This window comes from Saimiri boliviensis, chromosome 21, assembly GCF_048565385.1.
Source record: "Saimiri boliviensis isolate mSaiBol1 chromosome 21, mSaiBol1.pri, whole genome shotgun sequence".
Taxonomy (NCBI): Eukaryota; Metazoa; Chordata; class Mammalia; order Primates; family Cebidae; genus Saimiri; species Saimiri boliviensis.
In genome coordinates, this window is record NC_133469.1 from 8,280,570 (window position 1) to 8,295,309 (window position 14,740).

Below are 14,740 nucleotides of genomic sequence, written 5' to 3' on the forward strand. Positions count from 1 at the left end.
ACAGCTTAAGAGCTGCGGCCAGAGAACGTGGGTGCGCCTCGCAAGGCCGTGGCAGCAGCGGGATTCGAACCCACTTTGAGGAGTGCGCGCCAATGATCCTTAGGACCCCGGGGCGATGGGGCGGGGCGGGGCCTCGCGCGCGGCTCCCTGGGAAGTGTAGTTCGGAGTCGCGGGCCGGGGCCGAGTAGGAGGCGCCTGGGACTACCCTTCCCGGCATGCCGCGGGACCGTCGGCGCCCTCGGCCCGTCTGCCCTGGCCCGCCCCGCGCCCCGGCCCGCCCCGTCCGTTGAGGGTCCGCGCCGCATGGAGGCCAGCTGAGGAGCGCCGCCGCCTCAACTCGGTACGCCGCGCGGCGCCGACGGCGCGTGCGTGAGGGCCCGCCACCGGGCTGGGGGCGGGCCCAGCTCGGGACAGTGCGGGGACTGTGGGGGGCAGGGTGAACGAGCCCGAGTCGGGATGGGGGCGTGGGGGCAGGCCCGGGTCAGGTTTTGGGGCCCGTGGAGCAGGTCGTGGGGGGCAGGCCTGGGTCAGGTTTTGGGGCCGGGGGAGCAGGTCGTGGGGGACAGGCCCGGGTCAGGTTTTGGGGCCGGGGGAGCAGGTCGTGGGGGTCAGGCCTGGGTCAGCTTAGGGCGGGAGCAGGCCCCGCGAGTCCGCAGCCACCGCTTCCGGGAAGTGCGGCTGCGGAGCAGCAGAGCCCCCAGGGCTGGGGCCAGGAGGGTCAGCGGCGGCCTCGCGGCAGGGCAAGGGTCGGACCTCCAGTCCCGAGGTCCTCGCGAGTAAGGAGAGCCCCAGGCCCGAGCCACCCCCGCCTACTTCCTGTGGTGGAGCCGGCCGACGTGGGAGCCAAGGAAGGCAGGCGGCCCAGTCCTGCCGGCCTTGGGGTGCTCCTGGAGGGGAAGGCGGAGCGGGAAGCCCCAGACCCCTGTTGTCCCTCCAGCCCCGCTGAGACCTGGGGCTTGACTCGTCTGTAGGTGCCTTTGCCCTTCAAGTGGAGCAGAGCAGGGCTCCCATATGGGTGAAGTGGACGCCAGATCTTCCCCTGCTGTGCGCCGCCCAAACTTAAAAGGTCTAACAGCTGCGGTGAAGCTGCCGTGTGTCCTTGTCAAAACTCTTACTAGAAAGATGGAGTGGGAGCTGTCTGGGCATCAGCATCCCAGAAGAAACCAGGACCGTGCTGAGGTGCTGAACTCCCTGCAGGGACTGCTGCAGCCTCGGTAGCCTCCAGGTGGACGAGTCGAGGCTTTCAGGTCCCTGAAGAGGCTGTGGAGGCTGCCAGGCTCAGGGCCCTGTATGTCTCTCCTCCCCACTTGCTGCCACCACCCCTGCAGTGTGACTGGTGGGGCTGCCCCGGGGCTACTGGCCAGCCTCAATGGAGGTCCTGATGCTGTGGGGTCCGAGGAGGGGGTCTGGCGGGGTGGGTGGGTGGCAGGAGCCTGCGGGGCCCGCTGCATGGTGGTCAGTGTGGGGGTTTTGCATTGACTGTGACCAGGTCCCCAGGGATGGGGAGGTGCCAGGTGTGCTGGCAAGAAGGCCTCGGGCTCCGGCTCACGTATGAGTGTTTTCGGCTTCCGCCTCCTCCACCCCCCAGCTCTGCCGCACCTGCAAGAAGCGCCCTGCCAGACCCGGGAGGAGTTTCCTGTGGCCAAAGATGCCTGGCCTCGGAAACGGGAAGGAGGGGAGATCTGAGCTCTGGGCCACACCCTGGTCCTCCAAGTCTTATCATTTCTGCAACACCCAGGTCTGACCAGGTTGGAACCTTGGTTGTCTGAGCTGGTCTAGTGGGATGTTTGAGAGGTGAGGGTTTTTCTGGGAACTGCGTTTGGTGCCAGCCAGCTTTTGGCCTGCACTAGGAAGCTTGGCTGGAGTCTGGGAGGCAGTTTCTAGTAGGGTGAAGGGGATAGGATGGTGTCTTAGCTCTGACTGCTGTAACAAAACATCACAGAGCAGGAAACTTTAAAAAATAACAGGCTGGGTGCGGCAGCTCACCCTTGTAATCCCAGCACTTTGGGAGGCTGAGGTGGGCAGATCACCTGTGGTCAGGAGTTCGAGATCAACCTGGCCAACACAGTGAAACCCCGTATCTATTAAAAGTACAAAAATTAGTTGGGACTGGTGGCATGCCTCTATAGTCCCAGCTACTCTGGAGGCTGAGGCGGGAGAATCAATTAAACCTGGGAGGCAGGGGTTGCAGTGAGCCAAGATAGTGCCACTGCACTCCAGCCTGGTTGACAGAGTGAAACTATTTCCGAAAAACAAAAAAATACAAAATTAGCCTGGCGCTGTGGCAGTCACCTGTAATCTCAGCTGCTTGGGAGGCTGAGGCAGAAGAATCACTTGAACTGGTGGGGGTGGGGGAGAGGGTGGAGGTTGCAGTGAGCCAACATCTGGCTACTGCACTCTAGCCTGGGCAACAGAGCAAGACTCCATCTAAAAAAGAAAAAAATGATGTCTTGTCTTAAACTCTAGATCTCAAACAATTCTCCTGCCTCAGCCTCTCCTGAGTAGCTGGGGCTGTGGGTGAGTAGGCTCCTCCCGCTGTGCCCCACTGGTGCTGGGAAAAATCTTCAACACAGAAATCTATTTTCTCACAGTTCTAGGGGCCGGATGTCCCAGATGAAAGGTGCTGGTCACTGGTCGCCATGCATCTTCCTGGCATGTAGATGGGCCCCCTCTGGCTGCATCCTCACCTGGGAGAGCAAGAGCTGAGAGCCTGGTGTCTCTCAGAGGGGGCATTGACCCTGTCACAGGGGCTTCTCCCTCATGACCTCATCTGAACCTGATCACCCCACCATCTCATATCTTCATATTGGGAGTTGGGGCTTTAACCTGTGGGTTTTGGGGGACATAGTTCAGTCTGAGCAGCAGGACCTGAGCAGGCAGGTGGGATATGCCGTCTGAGGCAACCGTGGAGCCTGAGGCTCCACTGGACGCGACATCCTGGGACAGATGCCCTGTGGGACGTACGGGCTGTTGGGAATTTTCAGAGGCTTTATCTGCAGAGGATCCTAGTTTCCAAAGCCAGATATCCCTTTTTACAGATGAGGAGCAGCACGTGGAGAACAAGCGTCTTCAGAGGCAGGGTCTAGGGTCTCCTGCAATCAGGGTGCTACGTCTTTTCTTGCCCTGTGGTCTCCACCCTGTTCTGTGCCTTAGGGACAGATCACGCCGCAGCAGAGAAGCGCAGGGGCCGAGGCTCACTGCTAAAGCAGCGTCTGAATGTGGCTTGTGCTTGCAGCCAAGAGAGGAAAGGTGCCTGTCCCCCCGGAGGGGCAGCCAGGGGTCTGCTGGTCTCCGCCGATGGGCCTGAGCGTACCTGAAAAGGATAGATAAGAAGAGGGTGGCTGCCTGGCTGGACCCCTAGGCAATGCTCTGTTGGGACCCAGAGGTTGTCGAGGGGAACCAGGGTGGGTACAGCCTGGGAGCAGGGAGCAGGGAGTCGAGGCCCATCTGCGGGTTTTCTGGGTAGGGCCCTTTGCTGACCGCCAGGCAGCTGGGAGAGGCTGGGGCTCAGCTGTACATGTCTGGAGAGCATAGTGCCTGGGAGCAGGCTAGAGGGAAGGGACCTGGTAACCTCCTGAAATCACCTCTCCAGGGGACCTTGGCCAGGAAGGAAAGAGAGTTGTGGAAGTATGAGGATGACTGTCAGAGAGACCCCCAGAATCACAGGCTTCAGGTGCTGGGGGGCCTCAGGGGCCTTCCTGCCCGGCCCTGTGCGGGCAGCACACCTCTGCTGAGAGGCTGCAGAGGCCTGGGCTGGGGCCTGGTGCTGCTTCTGGTGGCCCTGACTTTGTGCTGCCCAAGGCTTGGTTCCTGGTCAGGAAGGCTTCTCTACCCCCAGACAGACCTGTGCATGCCCACCCCATGGCACAGCTGGGGGCAGGAGCAGTGCCTGCTGCTGCATGGAGGTTCCGCCCTGTCCATGGCCACTGGTGCACCCTGGGCTGGCCTCAGAGGCAGGTCTGGCCAGGCTGGATGGAGGGTGGGGCTGACCGCAGACCTGAGGCTGCCACACCTTTGGGGGAAGGGCTTCGACGTGGGCGCCTCCCGTTGGCTGGCCAACAGCCTCCCACCTGGCTGCACAGGATGTTTCTTTAAGGAGCTTTCCCGTGCACCTCCTGTGTGCAGCTGGACCCCAGGAAGGTGGCCGTTCCCTGGGCTGGGTGCTTGTCTGGGCTGGCTGGCCTGGCAGCTGCTCACAACTCCCAGTGGGTTACATCTGTGGAGCTTTCACCTACAAAAGGTAAAGGAGGCAGTCCTAGGAGCTGAGGCCTGGCCGTGCTCTGACCGGTGCCAGCAGCAGCACTTCTTGGGTGTGCCCACCGTTATGACACTCAGGCCGGGTCAGGTCCAGACTCAAACCCAGGTGGAAAGAAGTGGGACCCCCTGCCAGGGCCGAAAGGCCCCAGAGGGGAGCCTATGGGTGGGCTCCCCTTGCCCTCTGCAGAGGCTCAAGACCCCTGGGGGCATGAGGATGGGGTTCACAGGCCAGGCTGGTGTTTATCAGCTGTCCCAGCTGACCTCCCCTCACCCCATGGTCCTGTTGCGCCACGCACCCCAGGCCAAGCCAGTTCCTCTTCCAGAAGTCCCAGCCATTCTCAGGGTGAGCTGCCCTCCCAGACACCATACAGAGAGCTCCTTCCTGTTCACAGGTGAGGAAACCCGAGCTTGGAGGCATGTTAACTGGGATGTGTGTGGCCAGGACCCAGCTGGGTCTGTGAGTCCTAGAGGGAGCCAGAGTCTGTGCTTGTTGCAGCTGTATGCCAGCAAGGGTGTGCAGAGGAAAGGAACCTGACATAACATCTTATTACTCATTGTTCCTCTTTATTACGAGTTCTGAGAAATGGGCAGCAATAGTGACATGGAAATGATGTCACTATTGACAGATGCACAGGCAGGCATCTGCGGAGAACCTGGCAGCGGCCCCTTCTGAAGCACATCCTAGAAGGCCAAGGCACGGGACCTTCCCAGGCGAATCCTAGAACCCCTAAGCCACGGGACCTTACGAGGCGCATTCTAGAAGCCCGGCCACGGCCCCTTCTGAGGCGCATCCTAGAAGCCCAGCCACGGGACCTTCCCAGGCGCATCCTAGAAGCCCAGCCACGGGACCTTCCCAGGCGCATCCTAGAAGCCCTGTTGTTTCCCCCGAGATGCTCATCTCTGAGTGATGCAGACACTTAAGACAAAACCACAATACCGGGCACAACTAGGCAGCTTAGAATGGTTTCCAACAGCTCATCGTTTTTATTTTTTACTTTATTTTTTTGAGACAGAGTCTCACTCTGTTGCCCAGGCTGGAGTGCAGTGGCACAATTTCAGCTCACTATAATCCCTACCTCCTGGATTCAAGCAATTCTCCTACCTCAGCCTCCTGAGTAGCTGGGACTACAGGCATGCACCACCATGCCCAGATAATTTTTGTATTTTTTTTAGTAGAGACAGATTTTTGCCATGTTGGCCAGGCTGGTCTCCAACTTCTGTCCTCAGGTGATTCGTCCACCTTGGCTTCCCAAAGTGCTGGGATTACAGGCATGAGCCACCACACCCCACCCACTTTTTTTTTTTTTAAGACAGAGTTTCGCTCTTGTTACCCAAGCTGGAGTGCAACGGAGCAATCTCAGCTCACCACAACCTCCGCCTCCTGGGTTCACGCAATTCTCCTGCCTCAGTCTCCTGAGTAGCTGTGATTACAGGCACGCGCCACCATGCCCAGCTAATTTTTTGGTATTTTTAGTAGAGACGGGGTTTCACCATGTTGACCAGGATGGTCTTGATCTCTTGACCTCGTGATCCACCCGCCTCGGCCTCCCAAAGTGCTAGGATTACAGGTGTGAGCCACCATGCCCGGCCTCTGTTTTTTGTTTGTTTGTTTGTTTTTTGAGACGGAGTCACCCAGGCTGAAGTGCAGTGTTGTGATCTCGGCTCACTGCAACCACTGCCTCCTGGGTTCAAACAGTTCTCCTGCCTCAGCCTCCCTAGTAGTTGGGATTACAGGTGTGCACCACCACGCCTGGCTAATTTGTATAGAGATGGGGTTTTGCCAGGCTAGTCTGTTCGAGACCAGGCTGGTCTTGAACTCCTAAGCTCAGGAAGTCTGCCCTTCTTGGCCTCCCAAAGTGCCAGGATTACAGGCATAAGCCACCGCACCTGTCCTGTTCTGAGTATTTTAATGACTCTGCCTGGCGACATCCGTCTGCCAGGACATGCACGAGCTATTGACTTTGTAAACACTCACTCCTGGTGTTCTGGGGCTGAGCACATTCAGGAAGAGCTACGTGGGAGGACAGTCCCTGCCCCGGCCTCGGAGAGCTCCATGCAGGTCTTCCAGTGCCTTGCCAGCCTTGGCCGGTGTGTGCCTCGGGTGCAGCGGGCGCCTGGCTGTTTCCTTTCTGTCCCTCAGGAGAGTGTGGGGAGCTATGGCACCTCGGGGCAGCCTCCTCGCCTGGCGGCCCCAGCCTGTCCAAATTTCCAGCATGGGCCTTCCGTTCTTCATTTGCCTTTTTTTCTCTTAAACTGAGAGAAGGTCTTGGCTCCGAACACGCTGACTTGTGTGCTTTGCGGATTCCTCCATCTGTACCGACTCTGTGCTAACATTGTTGCCTGGGCCGTAGTTACGAAAAGGGGAAGTGGCTTTGTTACGAAGGCCCTGAGGTCTGCGCCACCGGTCAGCAGCCACGTTGCTGTGTCCTGAGACCATGCGCAGACCCCAGGCTGCCTTCCTGTGTGTGCCCACGATGCCGCTGTGGGAGTGGGCCGCCCTGGCCCTGTTCTGAGTGAGGCCTGTCTGCATTTTGCTTAGGATGGAGGTCCCTGGGGACCTGCTGCCCTTTCCCCACCCAGCCCTGACCGGAACGGACCCTGGACCTTAGTAACCTTTCATGGGCAGGAGGCAGTCAGGGATATGGGGGAAGGAGGCCGCAGTCCCGCCCAACAGATGGTTCTAGTGAGCCCTGTGCCAGGCCTGGGGCTCCAGGTAGAAACTCCACTTCTCATGCCTCTCCTCAGGCTCGCCACTGGTGCAGGAAGTCACCACCCAGCCATGGACGGGGAGGAGCAGCAGCCAGCGCATGAGGTAAGGTAGGGCTGGGCTGTCCGCACAGAGGCGTGGGGGTCTCTCCACTCTGGGCTCCTGAGGTCAGCCCTTGGCTGTTGCTCTGCAAAGATGATCTTCACGGGGTTCTCCAGGGTCAGGCAGGAGGCACCTCTGAGGGGGAGGGGTCCTGGGCTGGCATGCCTGGCGGCCCTGCCAGTGATGGCCAAGCAGGAGTCGTCCTGGCAGCGCAGGGCGTAGGCTCCACAGAGCGGCCACAGGGCCCTTTCCAGGCTGCGTGGTCCATGGGGTAGGCACGGAGCCCTGGCTTTCTGGGGTGCGTGAACCCTGACTTGAACTCTCCCTTCACCTGCAGGCCGATGTGGAACCTGTTGTACCGTCGGAGGCTTCAGAGTCGGTGCCCAGGGTGCTTTCTGAAGACCCCCAGAACCTGTGTATGTCTCCCTCAGGGACCTGGCATGTTCCCTGGTGTTGGGCTATTGAGTCAGGGAGAAGGCAGAGGAGGCCGACCGCTGTCAGGGGCTTGGAGTCTGTGGCTGAGACCTGGGGTGGGTGCTGCTAGGCCCAGTGCCCCAGAGGGCAGACCTGACCCCCAACAGCAGCTGCTCCTAGGCCCTGCCTGGCAGCAGAGCCTCTTGGAAGGGCTGCCAGCAGCACAGGCCGGCCTTGGGCATAGGGGGCTCTTGAGCCCAAGGAATGTGAGAGGTATGAGAGCCCCTCCTACGGCAGGGACACTGGCTTTCCCTCCTCAGAGCCCCTCCCCTAGCTGAGCCCCCTGGGGTGCCCGCCCCTCCACTGTCCATCATGCTGTGTGTCACCCATAGCAGCCCCTAAGCTCGCCCTCATGGTGTGGATGGGGCACAGGCTTCTCAAAGGCGTCTAGCTCACAGAGGTGGTAGCTGGTGTTCCCATCACCAGGCAGGTCAAGCGTGTGGAGCGTGGGGCTCATCAGGGAGTGTGTGGGGTGTGCGTGTCATCCGGGAGAGTGTAGGGCTGGTCAGGGAGCATGTCAAGCGTGGGGCTGGTCGGGGAGCCTGTGGGGCGTAGGTGTCGTCGGGGAGAGTGTGGGGTGTGGGTGTCTTCGGGGAGCGTGTGGGGCTTGTTGGGGAGCCTGTGCCCCGCATCTTTCAGTCCTCAGAACCTGGGAGGGTCCCAGAGCTCAGGCAGCCAGTGGGCACCACCCCACAATGGCCTGTGCTGTTGTTGCAGCCGACGTGGATGCCTTCAACTTGCTCCTGGAGATGAAGCTGAAGCGGCGGCGCCAGCGGCCCAACCTGCCACGCACTGTGACCCAGCTGGTAGCTGAGGACGGGAGCAGGGTGTACGTGGTGGGGACAGCCCACTTCAGTGATGACAGCAAGAGAGACGTGGTGAAGGTGAGCGCCATCGCCCACCAGGGCCCGGACGCAGGTTGGTGATAAGCTCTTGGGTGGAGGGTCCGTGTACCCGTGTGTCTCAGTGGCCACCATGGGGGCCGAGGCCTATGTGCGCTGCAGGCCACCTACTTCAATACTTCGTGGTCCCTGGGAGTGGCGAGGTGGGCTTCCTGCCTGGAAGCCATCAACGCCTTGTGCGTCTTCCCACTCTAACAAGTGAACCAGCTTCACAGCTTCCTCTCTTCTTGTTAAAGAATTGAACTGTCTGGCCGGGCGCGGTGGCTCAAGCCTGTAATCCCAGCACTTTGGGAGGCCGAGGCGGGTGGATCACGAGGTCAAGAGATCGAGACCATCCTGGTCAACATGGTGAAACCCCGTCTCTACTAAAAATACAAAAAATTAGCTGGGCATGGTGGCGCGTGCCTGTAATCCCAGCTACTCAGGAGGCTCACTCCTGGTGTTCCGAGGCAGGAGAATTGCCTGAGCCCAGGAGGCAGAGGTTGCAGTGAGCCGAGATCGAGCCATTGCACTCCAGCCTGGGTAACAAGAGCGAAACTCCGTCTCAAAAAAAAAAAAAAAAAAAAAAAAAAAAAGAATTGAACTGTCCCGGCCGGGCACGGTGGCTCAAGCCTGTAATCCTGGCACTTTGGGAGGCCGAGGAGGGTGGATCACGAGGTCAAGAGATCGAGACCATCCTGGCCAACATGGTGAAACCCCGTCTCTACTAAAAATACAAAAAATTAGCTGGGCATGGTGGCGCGTGCCTGTGATCCCAGCTACTCAGGAGGCTGAGGCAGGAGAATTGCCTGAACTAAGGAGGCGGAGGTTGCGGTGAGCCGAGATCGTGCCATTGCACTCCAGCCTGGGTAACAAGAGCGAAACTCTGTCTCAAAAAAAAAAAAAAAAAAAAAAAAGAATTGAACTGTCCCTACAGCATCAGGGTTAGCTAGCACTGGGGTGAAGCCATGCTGGCTGGCCCTGGGGTGGGGCCCCGAGTGCTGGTGTCTGCTGTGCCAAGGGGCACAGAACAGGCCATGTCCCTGAGGTGTGACTCACGGCTGTTGCAGACCATCCGGGAGGTCCAGCCTGATGTGGTGGTCGTGGAGCTCTGCCAGTACCGCGTGTCCATGCTGAAGATGGACGAGAGCACGCTGCTGCGGGAGGCCCAGGAGCTCAGCCTGGAGAAGCTGCAGCAGGCTGTGAGGCAGGTACGCAGCGAGGGCCGGGGTTGGGATTGGGGTCGGGCTCGGGGTCAAAGCCACCTGTGTGCCTGGGTCCCTCCCACAGCCCGTGCCCCAGTCATTGTGGCCGTGCCTGGCCTGCCCTGGGGCTCTGCCAGGTTGGGAACCTCCCCCAGGCCAGGGGAAAGGAATGAGGCTCCGTTACTGGGTTTCAGGCAAGGGAGGAGGAGATGGGTGGCTCTCCTAGCCCAGGTGGGGGCTGGTCGCCTGAGGACGGGGTTGCTGAGCAATCGCTGGGATGGAGCGGGTCTCAGTGCAAGGCTGGCCTCCCAGGCCCAAAGTGAGGCTCAGCTCCTGTTCCCCCTCCTCCAGCCCTGTGGTGACCTGAGAGGCAGGACTTTCTCATGTCTCTTTTTTTTTTTGTATTTTTCTGTTGAGACAGAGTCTTGCTTTGTAGCCAAGCTGGAGTGCAGTGGCGTGATCTCGGCTGACTCCCAGGTTCAAACCATTCTCCTGCCTCAGCTTCCCAGGTAGCTGGGATTACAGGCGTGCACCACCATGCCCGGTTAATTTTTGTATGTTTAGTAGAGACAGGGTTTTACCGTGTTGGCCAGGCTGGTCTCGAACTCCTGACCTCGTGATTCACCCGCCTCAGTTTCCCAAAGCGCTGGGATTACAGGCATGAGCCACTGTGCCTGGTCAGTCTTTGTCAGAGGGGACCCAGCATGCCTGACCCCAGCCCTGGTCAGCTTGCCTTCCCCCTTGATTAAAGGAAACCATTGTAATGAGATGTTGTAGAAATGTCCCCAAACATTTGGTGCCTGCCTTTCATTTTTTAGTTTCTCCAGGTGAGGGAAGTCATCAAAGACCTCTGTGAGCTGCCCTGCAGAGGGCAGTCCCCAGTCCAGCTGGGGCCCAGCGCCGGGCAGCCCCTCTGCCAGAGCCTGGGGCCCTAGAATCTCAAAGGGGCACAGACGTCGGCAGGGCTGTGGTGCTCACTGCTGCGGCGTCACAGAGGGAAGAGGGTGTGGGGCAGGGTCTGGTAGACACCAGGTGCCACTTCACCTGTCCCCTCCCGAGGGAGCCGGGGATGCTCCCTGTGCCCCAGTGTCTGGGTTTCTACTCCGGTTAGTCATAAGCCCGGCCCAGCTCAGGCCCCAGCCCCTCCAGAGGTGGAGTCGGTCCCAGCAAACCAAGGCCCGGTGCCCATCTCACCCTCAGCCTGGAATCTCCAGGGTAACACAGGCACTCCGTCAGGCTGGGCTCGCCCAGGGCTCAGGGCCAGGCCTTCCCTGGGTGCGTGCAGGGTTCGAGCAATCGTCTAGCAGTGCGTGGCCCCTGGGCTTTGCTCCCCTTCCCAGGGAGGCATCTCTTTCACACGTGGACAGCCCCTTGGCCCCAGCTGGGCCTTAGGCTGTGGTTGCTGTGATGTGGGTGGCCTGGCATCTGCACCTGTGGTGGTGCTGTGCTGGCCCCAGCAGGCAGGTGTGAGTTGCAAGCCTGCCTGCCCAGCGCTGAGCGTCCGTGCCAGCTTGAGGCAGCCCCTTTCAGCCCTTTGAGACTGCCTCATGAAGCCCTTTTCTGAAAGGAGCTACCTTTGAGAAGTGCCTGTTGGGCTAGAACTCCTGCTCTGGTCTGACCTTCTGCTTGCTAGGGTGGTCCTGTGCCTGTCGGGGAGGGGGCCGAGGACACAGCACGGGGGCTGGGGTGGGGCTTTGTGCTGGTGCCCCCTGCGCACCCCTGCCCTCTACCCAGATGACACCCGCTCCCTCTCTCTGCACAATGGGCTCATGTGCCCCCCACCACCGGCACCCACTCCCTCTCTCTCCAGAACGGGCTTATCACCCCCCACCCCTGCCCCTCTCTCCACAGAACGGGCTCATGTCAGGGCTTATGCAGATGCTGCTGCTGAAGGTGTCTGCGCACATCACCGAGCAGCTGGGCATGGCTCCAGGCGGCGAGTTCAGGGAGGCCTTCAAGGAGGTGGGCACAGGGCAAGGTGGTGGGTGAGCACGGGGACGTGGCTCCCAGGGGTGGCTCTGGGCTCCCACTGCTTCCCAACTCGAAGCCTCTGCTCCAGGCCAGCAAGGTGCCTTTCTGCAAGTTCCACCTGGGTGACCGGCCCATCCCCGTCACCTTCAAGAGGGCCATTGCTGCGCTTTCCTTCTGGCAGAAAGTCAGGCTGGCTTGGGGCCTGTGCTTCCTGTCAGACCCCATCAGGTAGGGTTGCCCCTGGGACCCCGGGTGGCCTGTAGGGTGGTTAGTGGGAGGCTCCAGGTCCTCCTGTGTGTGTCCAAGCGTGGCCACACCTGCCCAGGCTGAGCCTCACTCAAGGCCTTCCCTCCTACCCTTTGGCTTCCACCATGAATCCCAAACAGACATGCGGTGGTCCCTGGTACCCATGGTGCCAGCCCCCGCCGCTGCCCTATCCCTGTGGGGCTGCAGCCACCCCTCTCCACAGCAAGGATGACGTGGAGCGCTGCAAGCAGAAGGACCTGCTGGAGCAGATGATGGCCGAGATGGTCGGCGAGTTCCCTGACCTGCACCGCACCATCGTCTCCGAGCGTGACGTCTATCTGACCTACATGCTGCGCCAGGCCGCCCGGCGCCTCGAGCTGCCTCGGGCCTCTGATGGTGACGGCTGCCTGTGGGCATGGGGCCCCTGTGAGGCTGAGGCCTGAGCAGGTACTAAACCCTTGTCCCTCCCCGCAGCCGAGCCCAGGAAGTGTGTCCCCTCCGTGGTTGTGGGCGTCGTGGGCATGGGGCACGTGCCTGGCATAGAGAAGAACTGGAGCACCGACCTCAACATCCAGGAGATCATGACGTAAGCGCCCACCTCCTGAAGCCCAGCCCACCCCGAGAGCCCCCCAGGTGGAGGCTGAGCCCCTGGGAGGCCAGCCATACGTGGCAGTGACCCAGGCGTAGGGGCTGGGGTGTGGGGAGCCCATGCCCAGCCAGGCCCAGCGTCCCCTCCCTCCCCCAGCGTGCCCCCACCGTCCATCTCCGGCAGAGTGTCTCGGCTGGCCGTGAAGGCCGCCTTCTTCGGCCTGCTGGGCTACAGCCTGTACTGGATGGGCCGCCGCACCGCCAGCCTGGTCCTGTCGCTGCCCGCCGCGCAGTACTGCCTGCAGAGGGTGACTGAGGCGCGGCACAAGTAGGAGCTGCTCCCCACATGCTCAGGGGCCCCTGAGGAGCCGGTGCCCCCCAGGCACTTCCTGGATGCCAGGCGCATCCAAGCCCACCCGAGGCCCCTGCCACCCCCCATGGGGGTCTGGGCCGGGCCTCACCTGCCCTCCTGGACCCATCACCCCTCCCCCAGCCCACCCAAATAAAGAATTATTTAACTGTCTCAGCTCAGGCCTCCCGAAGCCCCTCCCCTCCCACACTGCAGGGGCCGTTCACTGGCTTCTGGACAAGATGCCCAGCTCCGGGGGACAGGGGCATGGATAAGAGGCCAAGACATTTGCCCTCTCAGCCCTGGTGGCGGGCGGGGGACAATGGCCACTGTCCCTACCTCATTGTGCCTTCCTGTGCTCTGGCCATGGGAGCATCCTGCCAGGGGCAGCTCCTGGGAGGTCCTTGGCAGGCGACAACTGGGAAAGGCCCAGCCCTCCAGCTCCAGCCGACCCCACCATGCCACTGGCATCCTGGGCCTGGCTGCCATCTCCCCGACACCGTCTGCCAGCAGGGATTCTGTGTTTTTGGCTTTTTTAATGTTTCAAAATCTTTTACTCAGGTAATTTTAACTTCAAAGAGAAAAACTCAAGTAAATGTCAAAAAAAACACCAGCCTTAAATGCGGGGGACAGAATTTGTATTCTTGGGTCTGTCCCCAGTGGGCTTGTGTGCAGCGAACATCAGCTCTGGGCCCAGGTGGGGCCTCAGCTGGGAGCCTGTGTCCTGAGCCTCCCAGAGCGAGTGGGTACCCAGGGGCGTCCTGGCCCTCTGTGGACACTGTGTGTGCCTGCCTCCTGCAGGCCTGCCCCCTCAGGCCTCCTGCCCGGTGGCCACCTGTGTGCGGGGAGTCCCTCCTGGTTGTCCCGGACATAGTCCGTGCAGCCTCAGCCTGGACCCCGGCGATCTCTGGTTGTGTCTGCTGACTCAATGTTGAATTAAATCAGGTGTGCATCAGGAGCTGGCCGTGTCCTTCCTGCCATACTCGAGGATTCGTTCCATAGAAACTGAAATAAATTCTAATTTTGGAAACTCCTGTTTTGTGATGTGTGGAAATGGGGCTCAGATAATGAAGGACCCTGGTCTCTTCCCTGTGCTCCCGGGCAGCGGGTGCTGGCAGCCCTGCCGGTGCCCTAGGGGAACTTGCCTGGTTCCCAGCAAAGGAGACAGGGCCACTGTCCCTCCATGCTGACCTGTGGGATGCAAGTGGGCTGACACTCACGACCCTCCATACCCAGTCCCACAGATTCCAGAGTGTGGATCAGACTGCGTGCGGCCAGGGGGCGAAAAGACGGGTCAGGAGGGCCCAGGGCCTGAGGGGTAACACCTGCCCGAGAGGATGCTGGGAACAGCGGTGGCCAGAGTGCCTGGCGAGGGCTGTCGCAGAGGGAAAAGTTGGACTGCAGGGGAGTGTCGGGCACTGGGACCTCACCTTATCCACGTCGCCCACCCACCCACACGGAGGGTCCTGAGAGCTTCGCCAGGCTGTAGCCCCAGGAGAAGGTTCTGGACGCAGCTCCCAGAAGTGAAAGGTGGACTTGCGGCGCTGCCGGAATAAAGGGAAACCACGGCAGGCGGGAAGCGCGTCCAGGGTCCGGGGACACCCGCCTCTCAGACTGTCCTCTGGGGCCCGGTCGGGGAGGAGATGGAAAGCGGGAGGCCCTCAGGCTCGTCTGAAGCCCCGCGTTCCTTCGGCCGAACGGAACCCAAACTCCTCCCCCAGAGGTCGGGTCCCTCAAGCCAGCCGCGGACGCCGGTGCCCGCCCAGCCCTCTGGGAGCGTCTGCGCCTGCGGCCTCGCGGAGCCTCTCCGAGCCCCGGATCGGTTCCGGGGGCGGTGCCGGGTCCAAGACCCCTTCCCTCCGAGACAATAAAGGGCCCGAGAGGCGGGAGGCGGCGCGAGGCTCCGGCGGCCCAGAGCCGCGGCTGGGGCCAGGTGGGGTCCCAGCCGCATGTGGGGCGC

The 14,740-nt window shown here is 61.0% G+C and overlaps 1 protein-coding gene across 9 annotated transcripts in view; it reads left to right on the plus strand.

Annotated features, from left to right (window-relative positions):
• Positions 1-13,810, plus strand: part of TRABD (TraB domain containing) — a 20,063-nt gene extending 6,253 nt beyond the window's left edge. The window contains exons 1-11 of one of the 9 annotated variants that reach the window (XM_074390875.1): positions 244-340; positions 972-1,066; positions 7,003-7,069; positions 7,404-7,482; positions 8,258-8,424; positions 9,492-9,632; positions 11,478-11,588; positions 11,686-11,825; positions 12,067-12,239; positions 12,318-12,429; positions 12,589-13,810. In XM_074390875.1, coding sequence (XP_074246976.1) covers positions 7,037-7,069; positions 7,404-7,482; positions 8,258-8,424; positions 9,492-9,632; positions 11,478-11,588; positions 11,686-11,825; positions 12,067-12,239; positions 12,318-12,429; positions 12,589-12,763 — 1,131 coding nt within the window. In that variant the 5' untranslated portion in view covers positions 244-340; positions 972-1,066; positions 7,003-7,036 and the 3' untranslated portion in view covers positions 12,764-13,810. The other 8 variants (XM_010343335.2, XM_074390876.1, XM_074390877.1 and 5 more) reach the window with 8 other exon arrangements.
• The last annotated feature ends 930 nt before the right edge of the window (positions 13,811-14,740 follow it).